At 43.8% G+C, this 12,203-nt stretch overlaps 1 protein-coding gene across 2 annotated transcripts in view; it reads left to right on the forward strand.

Annotated features, from left to right (window-relative positions):
* Positions 1-12,203, forward strand: part of C9orf72 (C9orf72-SMCR8 complex subunit) — a 289,750-nt gene that overhangs the window by 237,898 nt on the left and 39,649 nt on the right. For both annotated transcript variants that reach the window (XM_085641326.1, XM_085641327.1), the window contains exon 6: positions 7,427-7,543. In XM_085641326.1, the coding sequence (XP_085497452.1) occupies positions 7,427-7,543 (117 nt within the window). The remainder of the gene's footprint in view (positions 1-7,426; positions 7,544-12,203) is intronic.

Genomic DNA, 12,203 nt, shown 5'->3' on the forward strand with positions numbered 1-12,203 from the left:
CCTCTTTTGAAGAACTTTCATCCAATCATTCAAATCTTCAGCTGTTATTTCAGTAGTTTTTCTCACTGGAACCACTTTCTTCTGCGGTTCTAAAATCGGCATCCCTGAACAACTAGCTTCACTAGCATCCAGTCTTGAATTAGACTGTACCTCTAATCCTTCACTACATATGTCATGTCTGGATTGCCTCAGATCACTACTTTCTGTCCTTCTTCCTGAATCTCCTGAGGGACCAGCTAAACTTGTTATCTTATTCCCAACATATGGAATCACCAAACCATTTTCACCTGTCCTCTGCTTGTCAAACACAGGCATAATCGGACCTATAGTTACGGGCACCGTAACAGCGTCTAGATTCTTTGTCAGCTCTTTGATCTTTTCAGTCAACTCCGATGTAGTTCTGGCTAATTCTCTCGTATTTTCGCCACTGCTTCTATTCTCTCTTTCCCTGAAAGGATTACCACTTCTTAACTCAGGTGTCACATTTTCTGTCTCAATGATACGCAATGTATCTCTTATCGGAGAAACAATTGGTGTGCTCTCTTCTGGTTCTGGTCTATATGGAGGTGGTCTTTTGTAAATCATGTCATTCAAGACTTCATCCTCATACTCATTAACTCCATATCTTCTCACTTCTGCCTCAGGAACCCTTTCTGTACCCCTCTCTTCAACTGTTCTCATAGGGTATAATCCCTCCGACATACTAGCATCTCGCCATCTCGTCATTCGATCATGATGAGTTTCACGACCATGTCTCCTCCCAAACATATACCTATAGTTTCCTCCAGACCTCTGCTTCTCTCGCTCATGTACTTCCTCTTCCCATTCCACTAAAGCCTCAAACTGTGTCGGCCTTGCTCTTGGGTCAAGACATAACATATTTTCCCGTAAATTTTTCAACACGGCCAGATTAAATGAACCATGTTCTGGAAATGCTAAAACACCATCTTCCTTGGTATACCTAACCCAATTCTCCAACCATATACAGGTATGATACCCATATCTCGCACCCATGAAGGATGCAGGTGTTTTCGCTGGAGGTAACAATTCACCCTCTCTTGTTTTAACATTTTTATCCTTGTCGAACCACTTTCTAATTTTTCTGAACAATGTTTTTTTCTTTTTCTCTTCTTGGTAATACATTTTAACGTTTACCAAAACTTTCTAATCCCTTCCGTATTACAACTGCACAATATGATTTTTCAACCAATAACAGCGCGACTCACACTAACGCACCAATCCTGGAACGTCTACGTCACTAGAATAGCTCTTACAATCCTTGCGCGGCTCACACCAACGCACCAATATCAGCGCGAGCACTGTTCTGATCTAATATCCAATCAGAGCGCGGTCTGTTTGACGTCAGCAGTCGCTGCAGTCGCTTCTGTCTCCTGTCTCTTGTCACTCGTCTACCCCTCCTTTACAAAATTTCTCAGTAGACTCCGTGTCAAATTTCTACAAAATCTATTAGTTACAACATATAAACATCTCCATTGTCTGCTTCGCTAACCACAGAATAGTAAAGAAAATCTATTTCACAAGAATCCCGTTGACACAGTAGCACATCCCTCTACTCTGCCCTTCTAACATACATTCATTAATTGTTTCCTCTAGGACTTGTCCAAAGAGTCTTACAATCAACTAAATATATGAGCATTCACGCACATTCATACAAGGAAATATATAGTACATACACACAGAATTCTGTTTTTCCCGAGAACAGCGAACAATCTGCTCCACTACAGAATTGTATCACACGTTAACCAAGCAGCAGCTTACCTCTGCCCAGTTTCTCAAACAAGCTCAGAGAATACCTATTACTTCTCCCGCGATAAGCTTTAACGGTAAACCTTACGAATCCCTGGGACTTAAGACCAGAGTTTCACAGATAACCTTCACTACCATACGCACTCCTTATATACCAGAAATATTTCTAATAGTAACATACGACAATGTCACTGATTCCGAACCCAGACAATGTGACGCGCAACTTCAATTGTCACACGTTTTTCCTACAATCCCGTCTTTCCCGAGAGCAGCATATACTTCCCTCTGCCCTACTACGGAACTGCTACTAGCTCCCAAGTTCCAGAAGCACTACATATAACTCAACATGACGACTCCAACATATAGTATTAGTACATATACCAACATCAATCAATAATCAATAATCAATAAGCTAATGTACAAGCAATCTAATCAGATCAAGACAATCATCAATAACCATCCTCACTCTGCTACCAGGAAATTGATGCAGATTGGGGTGTATAAAATCTCCCTGCTTCCATGGATAGAGTAATTTCACAGTTACACGCACATACACTCATCATACACTAGGGCCCATTTCACTAACATACGCTCAAATACTCTACCAACACTGAACCTGTGGAAAGAAAACTCCTAAACACCCCACATCTACACTGAGGTCGATAAGACCTAGTTATTGTAATTGTCCTGAGTCATAATCTAAACAATCTATACGATAATAATCAAATAGAGTACTCAATAATTGACAAGAAATAATCACCAACACCGTATTTAAAATTATGGTACTTTATCTAAAATTAGTCAAAGGAAATCAATCAGAGTAAATTATTTTCTCATAATTACCTATTCTAGCTAAATGTCAGAATGGGTCATCAGGACAGGTCTCTCAGTAGAAGTCTCCCGAGTCGCCGTCCTCACAGCGTAGATCCTCACCAACGCAGGTTTGGGAAGAAGTGGCAAAGACCCTCTCTAAGCTAACATATTTATAAGGAAACTTACAATATTAAAGAAACATTAAATGTTCTAAACGTCCGCTGAACCGCTGAGCAGAGCGAGCAGGAAAGGATGTAGCATCGCTACATTTGGAAAATCTCCGCTCAGAAAAAATCACAAAAATAAAAAGACAGAACAGGAACTAAAAATTAAAAAGTATCTTTTGACATCCACATTTCCTCGGAACTAACATGATGATCTCAGAGTTCATTCATTATGGCTCCTTTGTCCTCCAAGGCTATTCGGATGTTTCTTGGAGACTTGCCCAGCACTGCTGCTGTCCTCACAGAAAATTTTAACCAGGCGAAGACTGTGGTCAGATGACTTCGACCATATTCAGCAAGGCCCTCTCATCACAAATCTCTCACTCGAGGCCAGGCTGCAAACGGCGGCCATTTTATTCTAGGCCAAAATAGACCATCTTAATTAAAAGAGACAAAAACAACGTTACCACAGCATAGTGATTTAACAGTGTTAACCCCACTAATACCCTTATGTGTATGTAATTATCTAACCTTTGCAACACAGAAAAGCATTAATTCAAAAGCGTTTCGTGCTTTAAAATAAACAGCACTCAGCAACGTTTATTTAATAAAACATGCACATTATCAATAAGCAAACGAAAGCATTCCCACGTCTCGGTTTTCTTCTCATTAGTACGTGTTGGTAAGTTTAAAACATTTACACAAAACAAATAATTAGTAATTAATAATTAATAATTTTAATTATGACAAATAGACAAACCAGAGCTTAAAAACCCAATAGATTTTCATCAGAAAACTCTGCTCCAGCACCAGAATGGATGACATTTTACTCCTACACCTTGTAGGCCTTTGTCTAATGTAACATTTCCTATACACTCATTTACACATGTGTGATTGTCTCTGTGCAATGTGTGTGTTCTGACACCCTAAACTGGTACGAGTCGTGCTATAAAACGAAATTAATCTAAGAGACAGTGGTTATTGAGACTTGAGGAGCACTGTCAAATGATGGTAGTGTGGGAGTCTGTGGTGGAGGTGGTCATTGCGGGGGTGCCACAAAACATTGTGGCCCAGGTCGCCACCAGTGCTAAAGCCGGCCCTGTTTCTACATATGCCTTGTGCATGCGAATGCATCAATGTTGCCTTGCACCTAATTTGTATTTTGACTCTAAGGAGAAATGATGGGGAACTTAGTCAGGACCTACGATTTAGTGATTTTGCAAATCTCATGAAAAAGAGTCCACCTCACAGTTTGTACTGGTTGATAGTTTTCACGAACCGTGCAACAACGTACTTGCAATACTACAGCGCCCTTGCTCACTCCGCTATGTGTGCCCCTCAGCCTCTCTTGCACCCAAATTAATGTCCCTTAGCTGTTTGCCGTGGCGGTTGTTAAACAGTGAATTTTAGTGTGTTGATTTTGCAGTGAGAATTGTCACTCATAGAACACTGAAACATATGAAAATGTCACACATAGCAATCTGAAACCCTGGCAGCTATGTACTCATGATCCTTAAAATGTCACTCATGTTACACTGATACATATGAAAAAGTCCCACATGGCAATCTAAAACCTTGGCAGCTATGAAGCACACGTCCTGCTTTACATTTGCTACATTCCTTTTGCTAATATTGGGCAGCTGCGGGGCTTTGAGATAGTATTCTTGTTAATTGCAGTGCACACCGGCGCTGCAATTAACAAGAATACTATCTGAAAGGCCCACATTCAGCCCTGCAACTGCCCACTATTAGCTAAAGAACTGCAGGGTCAAATACGACGTGTGCTTTCAGACGATTCTGAAAGCACGCGTTGTGTATGACTCTGCATTCCTTTTGCTGATAGTGCGGGGCTGAATGTGGGCCTTTGAGATAGCATTCTTGTTAACTGCAGCGCCCGTGTGCACTGCAATTAGCATGAAAACTATTTCAGAGGCCCACATTCAGCCCCGCAGATTCCAACTATTAGCAAAGGAATGTGGTAATCTAAAGCGCAACGTGTTCTTTCAGAATCAAAAACACGCCGCGCTTTACATTACCACATTCCTTTTCCTAATAGTGCACACCAGCGGGGCAGTTTGTGGGTCTTTGTGAAAGTATTCATGTTAATTGCAGCGCATGACGGCGCTGCAATTAACAAGAATACTTTCACAAAGGCCCACAAACTGCCCAGCTGGCGTGCACTATTAAGAAAAAAATGCAGCGAGTGTAGGCGTTTTAAAATTGGCGGCGCGAACGGGCTGTGTTGTGTGTGCGTGACACAATTGGGACACTGCGCGCTCGGGGAGACTTTAGTGAGCGCACGGACACCCGCACAGGTTCTAGGGAACAGTGGTGGTGAGTCATGTGCGTGGGCTGGGCCCAGTACAGGATCAGGATCAGATGGAGCCCCTTTGATTTGTGGGTTAATCAATGGGCCCTCGTTACCCAAAGACAGGCAGCACTCAGTTAGTTCAATTTCCACTGACACAATGTTAACCACCCTTTCAAGCGTACTATAAATGCTGCTGCTAATAGGACGTGCGTTTGATTGCCCGATGCGTTTCCCCATGGTGTAATTTATATCAGTTTGTAACTGTCAGGGAAAGCCAAGAAGTTAAACTTGTAGGCACTCACCTCTATACGATTGATGAACCAAAAAGGGGGTGGGCCTGCCCTGCCTCTTCCTGTCTCTGACGGGCGCAGACGGTTAGCCCTTGGCCCGGGCTTTGCCTGGGTGCACCAGCGCGGCCCGTGCTGCGGGAGTGCTGGCGGTGATTTATGCGCCTCCAGGTGCAGGTGATGCACGTAGGCGGCAGCGGCCGCTAGGAGAGCTGGAGCTTGTGGTTCCTGGCCCCCACCACAACTGCCTCAGGAGTGTCCCCTTCAAAAGTAAAGAAGAGGAGAATGTTTAAGGTCCCAGAAAACTGATTCTCTGTTGGAGAGAAAGAGGCTACCGAATTTAGAACGGTTTTACAAATCCCCAGTTTGAGGGGTGAGACATGATGTCAAAGCCTGCAGATAAGTCTAATAACAGTAGCGCAGTGAGACATGCTTGGTCTAATATACTGCGGAAATATTCTGAGGCAGGTATTTGTGCTGTTTCCTTACTATGTTGCTCCTAAATCCCAATTGAGTGCTCTCCAGCAGTCCTAGAAACGCTCTGATAAAAACCTCCTTTCATTTTAATCTCCAGACAGGCCCAATTTCAGGCAGATACATTCACTTGGGGAAACATCATTTACCCCACAGTCACAACAACAACCTGCCTTTACAAACAGCCACTACCCTGACTGCGACATTACCACACCTTGCTTTTCCATGCAAGTTGTTGCAGCGACTTGCTTTAGGGGGCGTGTTGTTTGACTGATGTTTGATTTTTAAGTCCAACACCTTCCCTACTGTTGCGTAGACTGGAATTGGAATAGTAATCTGTACTATTCCAAAGTCCAGCACCCCCTAAAGCATGTTGTTGTAACTACTTGTGTGGTAAAGCAACATGTGGTAACGTCGCTATCGGAGTAGTGACAGCGTTGTAAAGGAATGCGGGCTTCTTTCATACAACCTTCCACTTGTTTGCACACACCCTCATTAGGTTTCCCTGTCTCTCACTCACCCTCTCACGCTTTCTGACTGTACACACCATCTTACCAATTATACAACAAAAAGGAAGCCTCGATTGAGAAAGTGATTTGATGCCATACTAATAGATGAAGGTGCAATTGCAAATCTTACCCCCTCTATCTCCTCGTTATGTTAACCGGCCAGGAATCACAAGATGTCTGTGTTCATGGTGTCATGCTTGGGAGGACAGGATGCTTGGGCCTTGTATTTGTTATATTTGTCTGGTATCATGTCCAGGAGGGGCACACTGTTGGGGCCTGTACTTGTGTCTGTAAGCAACATGCCCAGGAGGAAGAGGCAGAATGGTGTCAGTTCACAGGTTGGGCCAAAAGTATAAATGGGGCAGAACAAACACACACACTGAAGCAACACAGCTAGCATATACCTTAAATGGCTATCCCAACAGACCTACATACTAATACAACCACCTACAGGCAACATTAGACAGACCACTGTACATGCATTTAGCAGCATAGCACAGACATGTCTTACACTTCGGTAGGAACGTGGCATTTTCCACTAACTAAAGATACAAATGTCCATTATATATGATTAGACAGAACACCTTGCACACCTTCAACATTACACAGATCGACACGGAAATGGATGTCTGTGTGCCCACAACAGTATTCCACCATACCATCACACAACACCATGTCTAAGCAGAACTAACAACACTGACTCAATGCAGTTTAGGTACACCACCAGTTGTACATCGGAACTTTGCAGCGCCAACCGATACTTCGAGTTAACTCACACATACACACAAGCCTACTTGTCACTGCAAACACTACTACACTGCATGTAAGCATCTTAGCTGTGCCTCTGGAAACACCTAACAAAGTTTTAATAAATCTAATAATGAGTATCACAACAGGGACTATGCTCTATCTGCTACCGACTTACCACAACTTTCAATTAACGCCAGATTCTGATTTGTGGTGAAATCCTCGAAACTAAGGCAAAAAAAATACTGAACCAGATGTGCACTGCAAGACCAACTGAAGAGTGTGTGCCATTAATACACATATAAGTCGTCCTTTCTTCCTACTGCTTATTTCACACTGTGTTTTAATTTGCAGATGGTCAAGACTTTGTGCCTTTTTCTGACTCCTTCAGAACGGAAATGTTCCAGGCTCTGTCGAAGTGAATCATCATTTAAATACGAGTCTGGGCTTTTTGTTCAAGGACTACTGAATGTAAGTCCATTTGCTCTCTTCTTATAAGTCATGTTCATACTATAGACCCTAATGCTCTTATGTTCTTCAGCTCTGCTGCTCAGGCAACCTCAGAGTTTCTAAATTGCTATGTTGTTGAAATTGTTTCATGTAGATAGTACAGAAACCATCTGTCACATTGTATACAGGACTCCTCTGTCTATGCATCAAAGGCTGACAGAGTACTGTGATGTCAAATTGCACTACGTACCTAGAGAGAATTGGCCATTTTGAGAAAATGCACCTGATGTACAAAGCCAATTTTCGGTCGCAAAGCCTGAGATTCGCAAAATCACAGGGTTTGTGACACCAATTTGCTAGTTGATATGTACTAAATCTATTTTGCGAATTGGTAACAGGTTACTGAATCACAAAATGGGTTTAGAAACCTATAACAAATTGCTATTTGGGTGGCCGTGTTTAGGGTGCGGCTTGCAAATAGGTATTCGTAAAGGGATGTATCATTGTTTTGAAGAAGTTACTTGGTCCAAAAACATTGAAAAGTTACCGACTCCTGAGTTGGGGTGGTAGTACGTTCACAGAAAGGCGGACCCCTTCCACTTTGTCAATGTAAAAAAAATAAAAATGTTTGTTGGGGAGTAGGCAGTTGTCCAGGGGACCACTGCCAACTCTCAGACTTTAAAAAAACATTTGATACTGAAAAAAGGATTCAATGTCTCAAGGTTGAGAGGGCATCCCTAATGTTAAAGGAAAAAACGATTTGACAAAATACAGAGTTTGTTCTCAATACCTCATAAATCGTCCATAAAAGGAGGAATTTGAACATAAGAATATACAAAACCTTAGGCACCAAAACCACTCGAAGAGTAGTAAGAGGAACACACATACTTTGAAGAAGACACCCAGACACCAGTTGAAGAAGATACTGTAGTAATTATGTATCAGGAAATAGATGTAGATTCCCTTCAGGAGATAGATTCTTATGCATCAAAACCATATCCAAAGATGACTTATCAATATATCTAAAACAACAGTTGATGGACAGAATGCAGAACAATGTCATACACTCACCCCAGTACAGAGATCTGGGCCTAAATCCTTCGTTTTTTGCTCACCATGCCATTCCAGTTTGAACCCAGCCATATGCAAATCACTCTTGACCCAGTGCCTCATGGGAACAGTCCAGCCCAACTGCCAAGCCAGGTCCTCCCTGGACTGGAAACAAGCATCCTAGGACAGGTTTCGGGGTTCCACCCCTCTTCAGCCAGGAGAGCTTGATTCCAGTGGCATGGAGAGCACGGGACCCACGTCTGGGCATACCCGTCCCACTCAGGGTGACAAATGCAAAAACATCGGTTGCTGGATAGAATGCAGAACAATGTCATACATTCACCCCAGTACAGAGATCTGGGCCTAAATCCATCATTTTTTTGCTCACCATGCCACTCCAGTTTGAACCCAGCCATATGCAAATCAGTCTTGACCCTGTGCCTCTTGGGAACAGTCCAGCCCGAACTGACAAGCCAGGTCCTCCCTGGACTGGAAACGAGCATCCTAGGACCAGTTTTGGGGTTTCACCCCTCTTCAGACAGGATAGCTTGATTCCAGTGGCATGGAGAGCACGGGACCCACGTCTGGGCATACCCGTCCCACTCAGGGTGACAAATGCAAAAACAACGGTTGATGGACAGAATGCAGAACAATGTCATACATTCACCCCAGTACAGAGATCTGGGCCTAAATCCATCGTGTTTTTGCTCGCCATGCCATTCCAGTTTGAACCCAGCCGTATGCAAATCAGTCTTGGCCCTGTGTCTCGTGGGAACAGTCCATCATCTCCTTGTGTTTGCTTTGTTTGCCCTAAGTTGGCAGGGTATGCCCAGACGTGGGTCCCTTGCTCACTTTGCCACTGGATTCAAGCTAGGCTGACTGATGAAGGGTGTTATCCAGAAACCGGTCCCAGGATGCTTGTTTCCTGTTCAGGGAAGACCTTGCTTGGCAGTTCGGCTGGACTGTTCCCATGAGGCACAGTGTCAAGACTGATTTGCATATAGCTGGGTCAGAACTGAGGTGGCAAAGTGAGCTAAAGAATGATGATGGATTCAACCGAGATCTGTGACTGGGGGTGAATGTCTGAAAAGTTTCAGCGCGCCGTCCATCATCTCCTTGTGTTTGCTTATCAATATATCACACACTAATAGATTAAGTGAACCAGGGCCTTCCAAAGTTGGAAATCCTGGGATGGAGAAGAAATATATACCGTCTCCACAGGACTGTTCATATTAAGAGCAACATGTCTGGTTATTCACTGGTTGTCTCTACCCCCAGAAAATGGGCAAATGCACCTGCAGACCCTGCTCCCGATAAAGAAAGCAAGAGTTTAGAAACTGTTGGTAGGAAAATGGAGAAGTCTGCAGCCACACAATAGAGGATTGCCCTCTATGACACAATCCTTATTTAGTACGGCCATAAGCAATAGGCGGAAATAGGAGTTAGTGCACTGTTTCCCAGAACAATTTATGAAAAGAGCAAAAGCCTTTATGCAGGAGGGGAAGGCAATCGCAAATACTTGCTAAAATGTGTCCTGGATGTCGCTGACACTGGCAGAAGACAAATGTGCACAGGTTCAAAACTCTGCAGTCGTGCCTGGCTGACAATATCTGGACTCAAACCTGAAGTATAGGTGAACATCATCTGTACAACGCTCACAGGGGAAACATATTTGAAAGCTATTCCCTAAAAAATATTTAAAAGGCTAATGACTCTACCAAAGCAATGGGATCCTTGCTGTTGGACTTGGCCCTTTCTTCAGGCTCACCCCCAAACTTTTTGCTTTCACACTCCTGTTTTCTGAACCAGTTTTTGTTGACTTTTAGGACTCTGCACACTTTACCACTTCTGACCAGTACTAAAGTGCCTGTGCTATCTCATTTAAATATTGTAAAATTGGTTTACACCCAATTGGCACATTTAATTTACGTGTAAGTCCCTAGTAAAGTGGTAATACATGTACCCATGCCCTGTAAATTAAATGCTACCAGTGAGCCTGCAGCACTGATTAGGCCACCCACGTCAGAAGCGCTTTAAACATGTATCAGGCCTGCCATTGCAGCCTGTGTGTGCAGTTTTAAACTGCCTTTTCGACCTGGCAAAATAAACCTTTTGCCAGACCTAAACCTTCCTTTTCAATACATATGTCGACTCTAGGACCTAAACAGCCCATAGGGTGGGGTGCAGTATATTTAAAAAGTTGGGCATGAACTTCAAATTATTGCATGTCCTGGTAGTAAAAAACTCTTAAATTCATTTTTCACTACTGCAAAGCCTACCTCTCCCATAGGATAACATTGGGTTAACTTATTACATTTAATAAGTGTTAACTTTCAATTGAGAACAGCTAGGGATGTCTAGTTTGGTGTCTAAAGACGTGGAATTTTAAAGCCTCTTTTATTGGTAAAGTCTGATTTTAAAACACAATTCTAAAAATTACACTTTTAGGAAGCTGGCATTTTCGTGTCCTAACTATTTGGTGCCTGCAGCCTGTTTCTTGGCTCACATGACTAGGTGTAGCTGGCAGTTGGTCATTGTGCATTGCTCCAAGAAAGTGAGATAAAGGTTCATAGGTGATGGCAGGATAGGTCATCTCTGACTTGATGAGGGGGCGGGGCTGTCACCTTCCACTCTTGCACATCACAAAGGCTCTGCCTGGGCACCTTCACAAAGGGTTTAACACTACTCTATTGTGACCCCAGATAAGCTGGGGCCAGGGCAGGGTGGCAAGAAATTCTAAACACCTCTAGGGGTGGAAACCTCCAGAACCTTCTCCTACTTTAGAGCTGGCACCAGGTATAAATAATGGATCCTCAGACCCAACGCTTCAGTAAACCTCTGAACCTGTGGATGACTCAAACAGACTGGTGTGATGCTCTGCAAGAAGGGCTGATACTCTGCTGCCGTGTTGTCTGAGTGAAAGGACGATCTGTAGGTTGAACCCAGGACCAGCACAATGACTCCAAGGGCTACGTGGCTGGCCTCCTTATCAGAGCCCCAGAGACAGAAAAGGCTCCTACCATCTTGAACCCAGCACCTGGACTCTACTTGGTGTGAGTCTTTCCCCCCTAGTGGTGCCACCCCAGTCCTGGACCCTTGGAAGTAGGCACCTGAAGGTGTTCTGCCAGCCAAGCAGTGGTCCTGTGAGCAGACACGATGCGGTACTTTGCATCTCCTCGCAGCTGCTTCGGAACCGCATCCCTGATGCCTGGACTACGCATCACATCCCACAATCTTATTGGACCCACTGCTGCACAACGCACCCTTGACACAGGCCTTCACACCGCAAGCCCCTTGTCAATGGCATCCTCAACTATGACTCAGGACTTCGTATCGCAGCCCGCAGCTTCTCCAGAACCGCCACTGCATAATAGATCCTCAAAGCGGGATCTCGCAACACTCCGCAATCAGGGTTTAAAATACTTTGTTTAGTGGTCCTAACTCCAAGGTTACTACTTGCTCACAATTGGAAAGAAAGAAGCTAAGTAGATATAGTGCTCGATCCCTGATGCCTTGCTTCTAGACGGTTGATCCAAAGGGAATGGTCAACCGTGTCGACTGCGGGCGAGAGGTCTAGTAAAATCAAGGCCGCTTTTCCCCTATTATCAACAATGACACTCATTTCCTCTGT

Source organism: Triturus cristatus, chromosome 2_2, assembly GCF_964204655.1.
Source record: "Triturus cristatus chromosome 2_2, aTriCri1.1, whole genome shotgun sequence".
NCBI classification, from domain to species: Eukaryota; Metazoa; Chordata; class Amphibia; order Caudata; family Salamandridae; genus Triturus; species Triturus cristatus.